This window comes from Pleurodeles waltl, chromosome 7, assembly GCF_031143425.1.
Source record: "Pleurodeles waltl isolate 20211129_DDA chromosome 7, aPleWal1.hap1.20221129, whole genome shotgun sequence".
In the NCBI taxonomy this organism is placed as follows: Eukaryota; Metazoa; Chordata; class Amphibia; order Caudata; family Salamandridae; genus Pleurodeles; species Pleurodeles waltl.
In genome coordinates, this window is record NC_090446.1 from 1,258,673,287 (window position 1) to 1,258,691,975 (window position 18,689).

Genomic DNA, 18,689 nt, shown 5'->3' on the forward strand with positions numbered 1-18,689 from the left:
CAGGCGTTGGGGACAGTGGCTGTGGTAATGGAGGTGTTGAGGATTTCTGTGAGGGCTGCTCCAATTACTTCTTTTCCTAGTTTGCAGAAGCGGTACAGGCAGGAGTCCACTGGGATCCAAAGTGGATTGAGGTCATGATGGGGATGGTGGCCTCAGTAGAGAGAGGCTTCCATTCGGAGATCTGGCGGAGGGTGGTGTGGTTTAGGGTGCAGGGAGGAACGAGGTCAGTGGGCTGGGTCTTGAAATGACTGTAGATGTCGGAGATCTTGTGGTGGAAGCAGTCCAATAGCTTGTTGCAGAGAGCTTGTGAGGGGTGGATTGTATTTGTCATGGTGGAAAGACAGGAGAATTTTCTGACAATGCTGAAGTGTTCTGTGGCGTGGTTGGTGTTAGCCTCGATGTGGGCAGTGAGTGCTTCTTTCTTGGATTACCTGAGTTGGTGCTGGTATGTGTTGAGGGCAGCCCCGAAGGCGTTGATATTGGTGGGGGTCTTGTTGGAGCACCAGTATCTTTCTAGTTTCCTGCAATGTTGTTTGAGATTATAGGGTTCTGCTGAACCATGTGGCTCTCTTGGTGGGTTTGTTGCTGGTAGTGCTTTCCAGGGGGGGACTATGATTTGGGCGGTAGATGAGAGCCAGTTGGAGAGATTCTGTACACTGAGTTTGAAGGTGTCTGAGGAGCTGAGTCTGGAGTTGAAGGCAATGATTAAAGGGGGTTTCTGTGACTTTGCCCCAATTGCGTCAAGGGAGTGTGGGTCCCGTTGAGGCGTCATGCAGTTGGTTGATGGTGAAGTATACAATGGTTTGGTCAGTCCATGTTAATTTGGTGGTGTGGTAGAATTTGACTCTGTCACTGGTGGAGAAAATGGGGTTGCATGGATCATCATGTATCTGGGGGGCGTCGATGTGACGATGTGTGGTGTGGATGCGGCATGAGCCAGGTTTCTGTGATGAACATTATGTCGGAGGAGAGGGTGGTGATGGTGTCCCAGATTTCCACTGGGTGCTTGTAGAGTGAACGGACATTGAGTAGGGCACAGCGGAGTTGTGATTTGTGGCTGCTAGTCTGCTGTGCCGAGGTTGTGGTGGTTCCTATTTTGCAGGTGAAGTACCAGTTGAGGCAGGAGAAGGATCCTTTTGTGGATCACGGCAAGACAATGCTGCAGTTCTTCTAGGTCTCTGGTCTGAGGTTCTGGAGTTCATTAGAGTTGAAGCTGCGTTTGCCTGTAGATCAAGGTGTCCTGTTGCTGGACGTGGTCCAGGTGAGGATGGGCACAGATGCGCTTGCCTGTGGAGCACCTTCCGCACATCCACAGTGCACACCCACTGTGCAGTCACGCAGTGACTGCCTTTAAGTAGGTCCTAGAGAGGGCGAGGTGACGTGGGAGGAAGGCGGGCGAGAGAGGAGGAAAAACGGTGACAGAAAACAGCAGGAAAAGGAGGCAGGGCTAAGGACAAGTCAACAAGCAGGGACAAGCAAGGACAAACAAGATCACAGAAAGGCAAAAAACAAGGGCAAACAAGGCAATAAACAAGATGCAGGAGCAGGGAACAAGGACAAACAAAGCAGGAACAAGGGCAGTAACAAGGCAACAAGGCGCAGAGACACGCATGACAACAGAATACCAGGCAAAAGGCTGATCAAGCAGGCTCACGCGGCTTGCCAGAGAGTGCGCGAGGCACTGGAGCTGGCAAGGAGCAGCAGGGGATCAGAGTACAAAAGATGAGAATCTCCGTTTTGTATGAGTTTAGCTTGTCAGACTAGTCGGAAACTGAAGGGAAAAAAATGATGGATATTAACACAAACATTCCAATCACCTCTTTTTCTCAGTGGGGCGCTTTAAGTGTAATTGAAATGCGCAGACATGAGTTACTTACTCAAAGTGACACAGGACTTAAGTCACACCTCTCGGGTGTTGTAGGTGGGCTCAGTCAGAGGGTACCTGGCTTGACAGTTTCATGCAGAATAGTTCCTGTTGTAACAGAAGCAAGCATGATTGTTTCTGATATGGCACAGTGGGCAAACAATAATGATGGACTGAAATGCATTCTAATTAATTACCTGTGGCTGAGATTAATCCAACCATTCCTCCTATCCCTTATTTGTTTATAGCCACAGAAAGAAAAAAAAGAAAAACATGAATATGGTGTCTCATTAGAATTATAATTCTTTCTCATTACATTTACAGGCTAAAGGACATTTAATTAGTGTGTGAACTGGCACGTTCTCAAATAATGAAGTGAACAGCTTCAAAAACAAGACATCATCGCCCAATTATTACTTGAAGCAAATAACAACATTTTGCTATATTTACCACCCAAACGATCATGAACATTTGGTTTAACAACTATGTTGCTGACTCATCTTGCTGTGTGTTTTCATTTTTTGTATAGGATCCCGTCCTTTTCTCTGGAACACTTAGAATGAATTTGGACCCATTTGAAAAATATTCAGATGACGACATATGGAATGCCCTTGAACTGTCACATTTGAAAAAATTTGTTGCTAGCCAGTCAACTCAATTAAATTATGAATGCTCTGAGGGAGGAGAAAACCTCAGGTAATACATTTTTACTGTAGTTCACTGCTTTAAATTAATTGCATAAATGTTTCACCTTACCCTGTGAAAGCCATGGATAATGGGAAGTTTACATGGTGTATAGTTTAGATTATCAGGTACTGATATCAGGTACTGTCGCACCCCAATTAGATAACAAGTTACTTTCTTTGTATACACGAATCTCTAAAGACCACGAGACCATCGTTGAATGTTTCCTCTTGGAGTCTGCCTCACATATAGTTTCACACAGTAATCTCAATTTTGCTGTTTAAACTACATCTTCTAAAAACAACTCAAACAATTTACAATATCAGCTGTGGCCATTTCAATATTATTTGTTGCAATTTCACCAGTTTCAAGCTGAAATAGGAACTGTTGCCACACAAGTATAAAATGTGAACACTTTTAAACTGTAATCTGCTCAATCACTATGTTTCAAAAGATGAGCACGCCAGTCTCCAGTAATGGCCAAACTTCTTCTTTATTCCATCATGGTTTAAAAATGAGCTAACACGTATAGTTCCTTTCTGAAGGAACTTCTTTTGGGCTCTTGACAATCCTTACAGAACATGTGTTTATCAAAAACCACACACAATATACGTGATTATATGTACAATTAAACACAATTTACAAAAAACGCACTTGCCATCCCTCAAATATTGTCACACTATATAATTAACCACTCTTTTTACAGCTAGGGAAAATAGTACAGCTAAAAGTAAGAACATAAAACCCCAGAAGGTCCTATATCCCCCAGTAAGGTCGAGGTGTAACGCATAACCCTTTTATTTACTCTTCCACAATAAGACAACATATTAAAAGCAAGGTTATATAAAATGATTAACCTATGAGCTGGAGATTGTGAGTAGGACTGGGTCAAATTTCTCTTGTGCTGGTGTAATCCTGCATAAATTTGCTAATTTGATGTTATGTCTTTTACATGAAATTAATTAAAGTACAAAAGGCAAAAAGTTAGTGCAAGTGCTCAAGAGCAATGTAAACAACCAAATGCTGGCAGCTGCTGTTTGTGGTTCTTGGGTCCCAAATGGATGCATTTTTTTTTCTATGTTTGTGTAATTGCATTTAACTTTTCCAAAATTACATATAATTACACAAAAAGCAAATAATGCGGAATCCACCCACCATATTATGAGTATTTGTCCATTAAGGGTCTGTATTTCAGAAACAGTTTGGTCAAGGTGTACGTTATTTGATAAGGGGCAACCAATGGAAGTGGGGCAGTTGCTGAACTCACTGTTAGCTGTTAGAGACCTGGAATTATGAGCTATGGTCTTATTTCACTTTTTTTATTGGCAATATGACCGTAGCCATACCACATAGACAGATGGTTTGAGCAGAAGTCAACCTTCAGCTACCAGTTGTAAAATCCCAGATGTCCCTTTAAGTTTTATTTTAGGTTGATATGGGTTCTCACCTGTGAGGGGCAAAGCAACTTCCACTGAAATCTAAATCCCATTGTTTCCTGTGGGATTTAGATTTCGGCGGACAGGATATCCTGCACCGTTGTGACGGAGTAACTCCTCCGTCAAAATATAAATCAGGCCCTTAATCACAGACAGATTTGTGAGTTTCTGTTCTAAGTGTGAATAGACTAGAGTGGGTAGACTTGCCATCATTTTAAAGAGCCATGTAAAAAAGATCAGTGTTGATAATAAATCGTAATTCAGTGTCCAAATATCTGTCTATCAAGACATCCTCCAGTCACACATGGAAAATTATACTAGTTTAGCTCCCTGATCTGTTGAGGGCTGATTACTATTGCAAAATGTGATTGATGATAGTACAAGAATTTTCATGGGGGATTTAAATTTACATTTTGAGTCACTACAAAAGACACAAACCTCATAATTTCTGGCACCTTTGACAGTGTTAAAGAGGATACTAATAGCCCAACTCACAAGAAGGTCCGCATGCCTGAAATAATTTTCTAGGATGTTCCATTTGTGTGGCAGTTTGACAGAAAAACTAATATTAATAAATTAACAAAAGAAGACATAAGTATTCTTATTTGGAAAACACTGTCTCTGAACTCTCTGTATTCATTTCTGCTGATCAACATCCCCAGTTTATTGTGACTAAATGCATTGGTGCCTAAGAAATGCTCTTGAGGCAGTTATATCTTTGACTAAGAGACAAATTAACGGAAAAAATGCAATAATCTATGGATCACAGCTAAATTCAACAGTGAGGGAAAAAAGAGTGCCTTTTGTGGAACAATCATATACAAAAGGAAAGCTTAACTGATAAATGCTAAATCTCAACTACAAAGTAGCTGTAAAGAAAACTAAATCACTATATTAGACTACTATGTTTTTCCACTACTAAAATACTGGCATCAATTATCTCCACAATGAACAAACTCAAAGAGCCTGTTCATTCAGTTACATAGAGGAATTATTAAAGAAACCAATTTGCTGATTTTTAGTCTAGGAGGATAGTGTCATTATCATGGGCCCTGAATGTTCAGAAGAACTGTAGTTTTACCTGTAAAATAACCATGCCAATTATTGGTGAAAGTTTCTCTAAATTCAGACTTGTCAACGAAGCTGGCCTAGAAGTCATAATCAGGAAGTATAGGCCATTGGGATCCCTGGAAGATGTGCTGCTGGCTGTACATCATAAGGAATTAAGGAGCACAGACAGATGGCCCGTATGTGAGAGTGATTATTAACAACTCATTACAGACAGGGAAAGTACACAATTAATTAAAATCTGCCTGTGTCATTTGCATTCTCAAAAATGTTTTAAATCCAGCAGCATTTGCCAGTTATAGGCCTATTTCCCAATGGTGACACTTATCCTGTCTTTTGAGAAGGATGTCTATAATCAACTTCAGGAATGTATGGATGCACATATTATTCTGCAGCCTTCCCAGGCAAGTTTTTGCTCAGGGAATAGTAAGGAGGTAGTGGTAGTTGCAGTAGTAGATGATCTAAAACCTCCAATCCATCTTATCGGCAGCATTTGACACTATAGACCATCAGACCTTGATGGGCCCGCAATTAAAGATAAAGTTAAGTCTAGGTGGTTGGTCTTGGTGTGGAGAACACGATGCTACCCTACTTTGAGAATTTCTAAACTTATGATCCCATAAAGTAGTTATATCCTCCTTTCTTTCCAGCCCTCAACCACAAAGCTATGTAGCACCACGAGATCCATTCTGTCTCATTTATTTTTCATTCCATACATTCTCCTGCTGACATACCTGATTTATTCATTCAGTTACACATTCTCCTTGTAAGCCGATGACATGCAGGTAATCTTTAAGATATCAAATGATTTATATATCCAATCTGAAAACTGTCACCTGTTTACCTGTTTACAACAAGGAGAGAACGGGATAAGCAGTAGCCAATTAAAATCAATTGCCAATAAACCAGCTATATTGGCCCTATCTGTCCAAATCTCTGTTTGATTATATCCTTTTTGGATTCTGGAGCTAGGGACCTGTACAATATAGCTTCTCTGTGATGCATGTAGGAGTCAAGCTGGACACTTCACTGAAACTTGGATCCAAAATCAGTGCAGTAGTCAGTACCTGCATTTCTTTATCTGTATATGCTCAAGAGACTATTCCATCTATTTTCTTTTTTGCATAAGGTAATGATTATGAATGACCTTATCTTTGGGCACAATGACAACTGCAGCTCTTTATACCTTGACTTTCAGCTGGTGTGATCTCTAGACTCCAGCGAATACAAAGTGGTGCTGTAAGAATTATCCTGGGACCTTCAAAGTGAGATTGCATGGTAGTGTTTACATCCATGTGTCTTTTTCACAAGACCATATATAGTAACAGACTTTCTGATGAAAACTAATAGCTGCAGATTCCTTAGCTTTGGGACATCACAAGCTGCCAAACTGGATACAGAGATGTTTCTTAGTTGATAGCATTGTGCCACTTTGTAGTGATTCTGCAATGCCCCAGAAGTGACAGAATTGAGCAGTGTATAAGCACCACCCCTGCAGCTGATCTCTGGTCCTTTTTGTATGCATCTTCCAATGTGGATCTGTGGCTCAATCCCAACTTAGTCATTGTTCTGATGATTTCCAAATTCTCTATGGCAGTGTACCAGCTAAGTAGGTCCCCCTCAAAACTACTGATATCAAGCCATGCTGAGAGGGCATGAGGCAGATGTTGGTCATGGACTCGCACTTGGGCTTGAACAAGATGTGCAATAAGTGTGCCCTCATACACCTGAAAGTGATCCAAGTTTTTGTCGCTCAACATAAGAAGGGGTCTCAGTCAAAGCACAGATCCTGCTTCTGCTCCTAGTTGTGTGTCCAGTGTCTGTCCAGGTCACAAAACCATTCCCAAGAGAGGTGTACTTCATGCTCAAAGTCCTCCCACAAGCCAAACTTGAGGTCCAAGCCCAAGATGACTAAGAGGAACTCAAAGCCTCACCCCACTACCCAAGATCTCTTGAGAAGGCACAAAGCCTCCAAGTTAAAAACTGCACTCTTTCAAAGTTCTCTGAATCCAAACCCATTCCGTAACTGGTCCCTAGTGTACCACAAGACTTCCATGATGTCATTCACTACACAACTAATATCGGCCTTCGAGGAGTCAATGCTGTAGATTTTTGGTAAGTCAGAAACATGTGTCTTTAAATTTATTCAACAAGGCTATGGCCCTCCCTTCCCTTACTCCCCAAACCCAACATCCTCCAACACCATAACATCTTTCAGATGAGCACTCTAAAATAAAGATGTACAGATGTAGAACGTCAATGTTTTACTTTATGCTGGTGCCATTGAGAAACTCAAAGATTGAGTACAGGTGGATGATATTCATGCTAGCACTGTAACCTCAAGCCTTTTGGGCGCAATTGCCCTCTGAATGCCTGTCTGCTGAAGGATAAATTCAAAATGCTCACGCCTGTATCCTCTCAGTTGTTGACCCAGGAGACTGGGTGGTGTCCTTGCAGGAAGATTATTTCTTCATAGCTGTTCTGCAGGCTCAAAGGTGTTGCCAGCAGTTAGGTGGGCTGTTTCTCATGCTCCCCTTTGTCCTTACCTCAGCTACTTGGGTCTTCAAAAAGCTGATGGCAGGGGCCAATGCCTACCTTCTGAAGCCAGGAGTAAACCTTTTTTCAGACCTCAATGACTGACTGCTGATGGTGAGCTTGCCGCAGTAAGTTGTAAACCACCTTCAGATGATAAACTAACTCCTGTCACCCTGGGTTTGACCATAGACCTATCAAAGTCCCACCTGAGCCTCACACAGAGATTTGCAGTCACAGGGGTGATTCTAAACACTGGTGTTCAAAGGCTTTCCCCTACAACACCAAGTCCACAATAACGAGCATGATCCTAGTTCTTCAGAATCAACCCTGGGACTTGTTGGGGTGGGCTCTGAGGCTTCTTGGTCACAAGGTGGTATAATGCAGGCCCTTCAGTGGATCCTCTAGTCACAGTGGACCCAACACCAGTCCTTCCTTTCCAGCTTCATTCAGATTCCAAAGGAAACAGCTGAGAATCTGGCGGCCACCAGCCTGGCCTGCAGCAGGCCACTCTCCCTCCCAAACGTAGAGTTCTTCATGATGACAGACTTGTCATTGCTGGGTTGGGGGCATCTGAGAAAGGTGACAATTTATGAGTCTGCAGCAAAGAGCGATATCAGTCTTCTGGAGTTGTATGTGAACCCTCTGATCCTTTAAAGTATTCCTGCTATCAAGGGAGGCAGATTCAGGTCCTCACTGACAACACAGCATGCAGTATTGCAACATGCATAGTGAAGTGAGGTCCTGTTCTTGTGCCAGTAGCCACTACGAATCAAGTTGATGGTTGGGACATGAGCAACGTTACTTCCCAAAGTGTTTACTCTCTTCCACATTTCCCAATCTTCTCCTCTACAGAGGTTGTTTGCTATTCCCCTGGCTTCAAAGGAGTAGTCTCCACTGTCTTGATTCAAAGAAGCTGCTGAGTTTTTGCATCGTCTGCACTAGAGACCATCGGGTAGCTCTTTGTCGGGTTCTCAGGTGTGAAGTGTGAGGCAGTGCAGAAGTAGACCCCATTAAGGTGGATAGTCAGTGCTATCGATCTCCTACGCACTGGCCAAAGAGCAGCCTCTAGAGGGCCTGAGGACCCATTGAACCAAGGCCAAAGCCACTACAATGGCAATGGTTTGAGAGGAGCCTGTTCTAGATGTCTGCCAATCTAGGGCATGGCAGCCGGTGCATACATTCAAGAAACAATGCTGCCTTGACAGTCAGGTCCAATGGGAGGTTCATTTTGACTGCTTAGTCCTGCAAGACCTTCTGGTCAGAGTCCACCCTCTAGACCTTGCACCTTTGGAAGGTACTGTTATTTATTCTAAAAGTGAGGAATCTGTCTTTAGAAGTATCCATTTAAAGAACAAATAACTTACCTTTGGTAATGCTCATTCTGGTGGATACTGTATCCAACCACAGATTCCTTACTGCACTCCTGCCTCCCAATTCCATAGAATGGACTCTTTTCTATTTAAAAAGGTCCCAATTTAGACATGAGCACTTTGTTCAACACTCTGCATCTGGGGTTCAGAAACTCACTTCTAGGGCGGTGTAGAGTCACCTCATAGCTGTGTGATATGATCTATCAGCGCACTGGAGCACTGCTAAGGAAAGTCTCCACCAGAAAGTATTACCAAAAATATGTAACTTCTACGTCCCTTTAAAAACTTGCTGCAAATATCCTTATTTAAGGACCGTAAGATATGAGGGAAAGCTTGTTCATGGCTGCAGCCCTTCACTGAACCACCCTTCACCGAAACCCACTCCTGACAGTCAAGCACAATATAAAAATTTATCAAGGCTTTGAAAACGTGACTTTCACTCACAATGACTCCTCTGATTGTGCCCTCTTAGCCTGGTACAAAGTGCCAGGATACCTTTGGGTGTATGAGTGCGTAAAACACTTGCACATCCAGAGAGCCTTCTGAAGTCAGTATGCTGGAAGCACTCGGCTCTGGAGGACCAGTTCCTATCGGCCACAAGAGGACACTGCCAAAAAAAACAGTAGTCATCATAAATTGTGCCGTTGTCTCAATCCATAACTATAGCCAAGCAGTGCAGAGCATACCTTCCTGACCATGTCCTCAAAGGAGGAGAGGGAGTAGGCATTAAAGACCAGAAAAATGAATGTGTGGTTGGTACCCAAATTTCAGCAAAGTGTGATCTGGGGGTGCAGTGAGAGGGAATATTAAACACAGACAACTAAATCACTATCAGAGTGCACCCTATTCTGTGGAATAAGCATGACTTATTTGTGGAATATTTCATTTTTAATTGTCTGGCTGTGAGTTTGGTAATAAACAAGAGTTGAGTTGTGGCATTGAAGGATTATTGGCACTTCACCTCCTTTTTCTGGGAATAATGTTTTATCTCTTTTAGCACGCACACCTTTAGAGTATTTGGCATCATGTGACCTGGAACCTGTTTTGTGCTTGGAGGACCAGTGCAATTCAATCACTTTCTTCTAAAGACCGTCATGATTTGTTTCTAATCGAATAAAGGATTCCTTAAGGCGGATTCTTCCTTTTTTCTGATGAATCTCTGAGTTTCTCTATGCGCTAGGAAATGTGTGTACTATTTTTCTTTATAACTATGCTTCGGATGCTTCAGACAATCTGGATGGTCTTGTTGTAGGAGGCTGGACTGGCTTGTAGTGAGTACCAAGGGGTACTTGCACCTTGCACCAGGCCCAGTTATCCCTTATTAGTGTATAGGGTGTCTAGCAGCTTAGGCTGATAGATAATGGTAGCTTAGCAGAGCAGCTTAGGCTGAACTAGGAGACGTGTGAAGCTACTACAGTACCACTTAGTGTCATATGCACAATATCATAAGAAAACACAATACACAGTTATACTAAAAATAAAGGTACTTTATTTTTATGACAATATGCCAAAGTATCTTAGAGTGTACCCTCAGTGAGAGGATAGGAAATATACACAAGATATATATACACAATAGCAAAAATATGCAGTATAGTCTTAGAAAACAGTGCAAACAATGTATAGTTACAATAGGATGCAATGGGGAAACATAGGAATAGGGGCAACACAAACCATATACTCCAGAAGTGGAATGCGAACCACGAATGGACCCCAAACCTATGTGACCTTGTAGAGGGTCGCTGGGACTATTAGAAAATAGTGAGAGTTAGCAAAATAACCCTCCCCAAGACCCTGAAAAGTGAGTGCAAAGTGCACTAAAGTTCCCCTAAGGACAAAAGAGTCGTGTTAGAGGAATAATGCAGGAAAGACACAAACCAGCAATGCAACAACTGTGGATTTCCAATCTAGGGTACATGTGGAACAAGGGTACCAAGTCCAAAAGTCACAAGCAAGTCGGAGATGGGCAGATGCCCAGGAAATGCCAGCTGCGGGTGCAAAGAAGCTTCGACTGGACAGAAGAAGCTGAGGTTTCTGCAGGAACGAAAAGGGCTAGAGACTTCCCCTTTGGTGGACGGATCCCTCTCACCTTGGAGAGTCGTGCAGAAGTATTTTCCCGCCGGAAGGATGCCAACAAGCCTTGCTACACGCAAATCGTGCGTTTGGCGTTTTTGGACGCTGCTGGGGCCCAGGAGGGACCAGGAGGTCGCAAATTGGATCTGCAGAGAGAGGGGACGTCGAGCAAGACAAAGAGCCCTCACTGAATCAGGTAGCACCCGGAGAAGTGCCAGAAACAGGCACTACGAGGATGCGTGAAACGGTGCTCGCCGAAGTTGCACAAAGGAGTCCCACGTCGCCGGAGACCAACTTAGAAAGTCGTGCAATGCAGGTTAGAGTGCCGTGGACCCAGGCTTGGCTGTGCATGAAGGATTTCCGCCGGAAGTGCACAGGGGCCGGAGTAGCTGCAAAGTCGCGGTTCCCAGCAATGCAGCCCAGCGAGGTGAGGCAAGGACTTACCTCCACCAAACTTGGGCTGAAGAGTCACTGGACTGTGGGGGTCACTTGGACAGCGTTGCTGGATTCGAGGGACCTCGCTCGTCGTGCTGAGAGGAGACCCAAGGGACCGGTATTGCAGCTTTTTGGTGCCTGCGGTTGCAGGGGGAAGATTCCGTCGACCCACGGGAGATTTCTTCGGAGCTTCTGGTGCAGAGAGGAGGCAGACTACCCCCACAGCATGCACAAGCAGGAAAACAGTCGAGAAGGCGGCAGGATCAGCGTTACAGAGTTGCAGTAGTCGTCTTTGCTACTATGTTGCAGGTTTGCAGGCTTCCAGCGCGGTCAGCGGTCGATTCCTTATCAGAAGGTGAAGAGAGAGATGCAGAGGAACTCGGCTGAGCTCATGCATTCGTTATCTAAAGTTTCCCCAGAGACAGAGACCCTAAATAGCCAGAAAAGAGGGTTTGGCTACCTAGGAGAGAGGAAAGGCTACTAACACCTGAAGGAGCCTATCAGCAGGAGTCTCTGACGTCACCTGGTGGCACTGGCCACTCAGAGCAGTCCAGTGTGCCAGCAGCACCTCTGTTTCCAAGATGGCAGAGGTCTGGAGCACACTGGAGGAGCTCTGGACACCTCCCAGGGGAGGTGCAGGTCAGGGGAGTGGTCACTCCCCTTTCCTTTGTCCAGTTTCGCGCCAGAGCAGGGGCTAAGGGGTCCCTGAACCGGTGTAGACTGGCTTATGCAGAATTGGGCACATCTGTGCCCAACAAAGCATTTCCAGAGGCTGGGGGAGGCTACTCCTCCCCTGCCTTCACACCATTTTCCAAAGGGAGAGGGTGTCACACCCTCTCTCAGAGGAAGTTCTTTGTTCTGCCATCCTGGGCCAGGCCTGGCTGGACCCCAGGAGGGCAGCTGCCTGTCTGAGGGGTTGGCAGCAGCAGCTGCAGTGAAACCCCAGGAAGGGCAGTCTGGCAGTACCAGGGTCTGTGCTACAGACCACTGGGATCATGGAATTGTACCAACAATGCCAGGATGGCATAGAGGGGGCAATTCCATGATCATAGACATGTTACATGGCCATATTCAGAGTTACCATGGTAAAGCTACATATAGGTAGTGACCTATATGTAGTGCACGCGTGTAATGGTGTCCCCGCACTCACAAAGTTCAGTGAATTGGCTCTGAACAATGTGGGGGCACCTTGGCTAGTGCCAGGGTGCCCTCACACTAAGTAACTTTGCACCTAACCTTTACCAGGTAAAGGTTAGACATATAGGTGACTTATAAGTTACTTAAGTGCAGTGTAAAATGGCTGTGAAATAACGTGGACGTTATTTCACTCAGGCTGCAGTGGCAGGCCTGTGTAAGAATTGTCAGAGCTCCCTATGGGTGGCAAAAGAAATGCTGCAGCCCATAGGGATCTCCTGGAACCCCAATACCCTGGGTACCTCAGTACCATATACTAGGGAATTATAAGGGTGTTCCAGTAAGCCAATGTAAATTGGTAAAATTGGTCACTAGCCTGTTAGTGACAATTTGAAAGTAATGAGAGAGCATAACCACTGAGGTTCTGGTTAGCAGAGCCTCAGTGAGACAGTTAGGCACCACACAGGGAACATATACATGCACACCTATGAGCACTGGGGCCCTGTGTGACAGGGTCCCAGTGACACATACATATAGGCCACAAACCTATGAGCACTGGGGTCCTGATGAGCAGGATCCCAGTGACACATAACAAACATACTGAAAACATGGTGTTTTCACTATGAGCACTGAGGCCTGGCTATCAGGATCCCAGTGAGACAGTGAAAACAGTGACAAACACCCTGACATACACTCACAAACAGGCCAAAAGTGGGGGTAACAAGGCTAGAAAGAGGCTACCTTCTCACACTTGTAGCTTTCACATTTTACATACATGACATGAATACAATCGGATTCTTTACATCTTGTATATTAGTGTTCCTTAAATCAATTCAGTCTCCTTGTTTTATATTATACACTGTGTAAGTTTTTGGGTGATTTTTAGGGGTTGGAGCATTGCGCAAAGAAAACCATCGAGTCACTTCAGTTGCATTCCAGCAACATGTTTCTTTAGGTGTGAGGAGTTAAACAGCAACTTAAGAAACTTGCCATATCTTCTTCAAAACATTATGGATTGGATGTGAGCTCCAAATTCAGATGGCCATATTATTCAACCCTTATATAGGGGTATATTTATGAGCCCCTAGCGCCACCTTGGCCCACTTTTGCTGCATTTATTTTTACGCAAATGTGGCATTAAGGTGGCCTTTCACACATGCCACATTTACAAAGTGGAGCAATGCTTGCATTGGACCACTCTGTAAACCCTTGTGCCACAATATGCCCGAGTCAGGCATAATGTATGCAAGGGGGGAGTTCCCCCGTTGGGGGGACTGAAAAAATGATGCAAGGAAATCTAACATATTTCCTTGCGCCATTTTTTGGGGTACTTTTGACTCCTGCTCAGAGCAGGTGTTAAAAGGGGGCATACCATTATTTAGGATGGGCCCCTATGTACTCTGCAGGAGTAGAGCCAACATTTTGGCGCTACTCCTGCAGAGTACATCAATAGCGTCACATAGAATGACACTATTGCCCCCTACCCTGCGCCATGGAACGCCGTATTTTAAATACGGCGCACACATGGTGGCGGTAGGGGGGCGCGAAGGGGCCATAAATCTGCCCCATAGTGCTTCTTCATTCATTCATGGGCTCTGACATTTTGCATGAATGGAGAGGAGAGATTTGGAGTCCTGCCAAACAGCGAGTATGTTGGAATGACAGGGCCTACTTATGGCAGGGCCTTGTGTCCTCTCCCCCACGGGATTCGGATTTTTAATTACACAAATACCTATGTTGTGCAAAGGTCTTCAGTTACTTTACTGAGAGTAATTTCGCAATGTTCTGGAATAAGAGGGAAAACGCAAGTTGTTACTTATTTTTTTAGATCAAAAGTTGTACATATAGTATAGAAATCACATGAAGTACAACATAACTGCCATTTGTAAGTAGTCGATATTTTAGGAGTTAATGCAGCATGTAACAGAAATACATTTATTTTTGCTTACGTCTGTTTTGATTACAGTGTTGGCCAAAGGCAGCTTGTTTGTTTAGCAAGAGCTCTTCTGCGGAAAACACGTATTCTAGTTCTGGATGAAGCTACTGCAGCAGTGGATCTAGAAACCGATGACCTCATCCAAATGACAATCAGAACACAATTTGAAGACTGTACAGTTCTAACAATAGCACACAGATTGAACACAATCATGGACTATACCAGGTAACTTAGCTAATGTGCGACTTTATATTTATATTTTCACATTTATATTTTTATGTGTATATTTGTTGTTGTGCCTTGTAAAGTTTGCCATGCTAATAAACCAGCCTGGTTGCCTAAAGAAATCCCTTTCTATGGTCTGGTGTAGCACCATGCGGCAAAGTCCTAGCTTAATGAGCAAGTTACATCTCCACACACCTCCACAAATGGAATGGAATGTAAGGCATATTTCAGAGTCGTAGGCTGATTTGCATCCGGAGATGCCATCATGAACGCAGGGGGGGAGGCGGCCACAACTTCTGACACTGCTTCAAAGCATGGCTCAATTCCCACTTCACTCGGACATTGCTCTTAGTGGGACTTTGATGCCCAGGCTGTTTAGAACCTTGAGGCGCCATTGTGAACTCAGGGCAAGAGGCGGCCACACACCTGACACTGCTTCAAAGCATGGTTCACTTCCCGCTGCACTAGGAGACTCTGCACTTGGTGGGATTTTGAGTCCCATGCTGATTCGTGCCTGGAGGCACCCTCATGAACGCAAGAGAGGAGTTGGCTACACCCCCTGACACCGCTTCAAGGCGCTGCTCACTTTCTACTGTGTTAGAACACTGTTCACCTAGTGAGACTCCGACTCTCAGGCAGATTTATGCCTGGAGGCGCCGTTCTGAACACAGAGGAGGAGGCAGCCTTAAGCTTCAAAGCACAGCTTGCTTCCCGCTGCTCTGGGACACTCTCCACTTAGTGGGACTTCGAGTCCCAAGGTGATTTGCACCTGGAGGCATCTTCATCAATGCAGGGGAGAAGGCAGTCACAACCCCTGAAACCACTTCAACGTGTGGCTCGCTTCCCTCTATACTGGCACACTCTGCACTTAATGTGACTCTGAGTCCCAGGCTGATCCGTGTGTGGAAGCGCCATCGTGACTGCAGGTTAAGAGGCAGCCACATGCCCCGACACTGCTTCAAAGCATGCCTCGCTTCCCGCTGCGCAGACCGCAATCAGGAAGCACCCAGGCTGCACCAAGAGCCTAGTAGAGGCTGCACTGGGCCACCCTTCTTTCGCCTGCAATATAGCTATAAGTATGGGTAGGTCAAAATCTACATGTACATGTAAATGTATCATTTGACCTATTGACCCAAAGGTTGCTCGTAAGTGTCCATCCGTTATATAGTTTCTTACGTTGGCGATTGAGGCCCTAAATGAGGAGATACAAAGTGTTGAAGAAAAATATGGACCTAGGGGTGGACACATCCTGAGCCAGGTGCAGCAGCTAAAAGGGGGAGATCTGAGGGTGGGAGGACGTCAGAAGTGGTAGATAACCCAGAGCAAGGTGAAGGCTCACAAGGTGGGCTTACTACAGGGAAGCCTGTGACAGTGGAGGTTCATCCGACCCCTGGTATGTCATCATTTGAACCTGTCCCACCAGCCAAGAAAGAAAAGAATGACTTGGGGACAAAGCTGGAATGGTGAAATCTTCCAAATACAGGGATATCAACTCAGCCTTGTCTCTTGTGGTCCCCTCCACTGACTGTGTCAGGGGATATGGACCCCATCTTTTGCGATGACTACTAAGTCACTACTGGGGCCTTTGTTCCAAAACTTGCTGGAAAATATTATGGAGGGTTTTCAGGTGAAATTGGTAAAATGAGAAGCTACTGTCAGCAAGTTGAGTTTATTAATGAGAGGGAATATGGGTAGGACAAGTGAGCACCCGTCTAGTGTCCCTCAAGAGGTTCATTTTATTCACATTGTGCATGGTATTTACCATCCAAACTCCTTTTAGAATACATGTGGTACCATCAAACCTTTTAAAAGCACTCAGATGTCAGGGACTAGTCAAGAGTCCTTGCTTGATACTATAAAGGTATCAAGTAAGAGCAGTATGACAGTCAAAAATATGGAAAAGGCGGAGGGTGTCAACCTGTCCCCTACCAGGGCCTGTTCTCATATGACTGGCCCATTCCCTACCCCATTAGCTCAGCATAGAGTCGGGGGTCACCCTCTTCCCACTTTGGTTAGCAGGATGGAGAACAATTGCAGACTGAGATTTCCAACGAATCTACTCTTTTGGTGGTAATTCTGGTGAATGTTCTGCCATTGAAGCAGGGGGTGGTAGAAACTTCTTCTGAGCTTCTTCGTTAGGTCACAAATTGGTACAACAATCAACTGAGGAAGAGAGCAAGTATGTGACTATACACATTATCGTGGTCAGAAGAGTGAGTAAGGTAGATGCAGAGAGAAAAGTGGGGAAGGGGATTGTATTATTAGTAATTTAAACCAACCTGTTCTAGCAGGAATTTTAATACGTGAGGCGAGTTACTCTAGCTCCATCCCAACGCCATTGGGCTTCTTCTATTGGGCTTCTTCTATCCACCAGAGGGCACACTAAGGGCGAAGAGCCCAATAATTCTGGGAAGAGGGCAGGCAGTGTGTGAGGCAGACGTTCAGGAAGCCATTATACAGCTGGCCAATAGATTTCTTCCATTGAGCTTGTTAAACACCAATGATTGAAAGGTCCCAGAGTCCCCTAGTATCTCTCACGTGAAGGATAGTTTACAGTATGCTGATTTTAGCCCCACAGAAAATGAGGTATCTATAGGAGGCCTGAGCTGAGTCACGCCTTTCAGAGGAAGGATAATTTAGAACATGGGGGTGTTGCTTTTACAGGGAAAGTCGTACCTACATGTGGCTCGGGCTTGATGGTGTTCAGTTGGAATATAGCAGGGTTGAAAAACAAAAGAGCTGATGAGAGGTGGCTCAGTTGATTAAAGGATCAGCATATAGTGGGCATGCTAAAAACCTGAGACATGAATAAATCCTATATTGATGGGTACTCCTTTTTTTCCCCTACCCTGCCGTCACTACATGTCAGAGCTAAGCAGGGGCTCATGATATCAGTATCTTTAAAACTTATTTGCAAGTCCACATAGCTAGTTACAGGCTCTAACTATTTGTTGATTAGATTTTAAGCAAGCACCACCACCCCCTACTGGTGGTTATTTATTTTACCCAGCCAGAGCCTGTGGAACATCTGTTGGCCCTGAAGTCCTTTATAGAGTCTTATACGGAAAATGATGTTCACCCACATCTGCTGATTTTATTTGGGGATTTTAATATCCATCCGTGTTATTCTGTGTCATTTTAACAAGGACTTATGCATTGAAGGTTTCGACCAAAGTCCCTTTGAGTATACAGGCCAAGGTCATCTACTTACTGATATTTTAGCCGAATTTGATCTGGTAGATAATCACCAAAATAGGAAAGAAGGGGATACCCCCACTTTTGTAGGTAGTAGTTCCTGCTCAATGAATGAAGATATTTTTGTTTCAGCCTGATTAGTACAGTCTGTTTTACAATTTGAGGTCGAATAGAATCAATTTAATAACCATAATTTGTTATATCAGGCCGTGGATTGGAGAGTGAGAGAGATAGGCAAATTATCCATAGGTCCCAGGAATGCTGACATTTTACCGCAGGAACAAGTACCCAGACTAGAGTGGAATAAGATCCCACTGGATTCCTTTTTAAATAATCTTCAAGGTGTTTGTGGGCAAGATATTAGCCTGTGTTTAGATGGCGACACACAAACAGATGCCCTAATGAGGGCCTTTAACAGGATATGTGTTTATGTCTCAAATAGTCTAGTTGAGGCGGGCGGTATATCTGAGCATGGGGGAAGATGGTTCGATCACCACTACTTTAAGGCCCATCGAGCCTTGCTTTTAGCCTTAGAAGCTACTCCTAGGAATAATGAGCTGATAGCATCTTGTAGAAAGAGCTACAAGTAAGCCTTAGTAAATAGAAGAAATTGAATTAAAAAAGATACCTGAGACCAGCTACTTCAGACTGAAGTTCTGAAAAACAGTGCTAGATTTTGGCAAAATGTGAACCAGCCTTTTTTTAATGGATTAATTAATAGTGTTTTAGAATGCACC

At 44.3% G+C, this 18,689-nt stretch overlaps 1 protein-coding gene across 1 annotated transcript in view; it reads left to right on the forward strand.

The window, feature by feature from the left end:
* Positions 1 to 18,689, forward strand: part of ABCC3 (ATP binding cassette subfamily C member 3) — a 691,699-nt gene that overhangs the window by 659,259 nt on the left and 13,751 nt on the right. The window contains exons 29-30 of the mRNA XM_069200423.1: positions 2,394 to 2,560; positions 14,563 to 14,757. Of these exons, the coding sequence (XP_069056524.1) occupies positions 2,394 to 2,560; positions 14,563 to 14,757 (362 nt within the window). The remainder of the gene's footprint in view (positions 1 to 2,393; positions 2,561 to 14,562; positions 14,758 to 18,689) is intronic.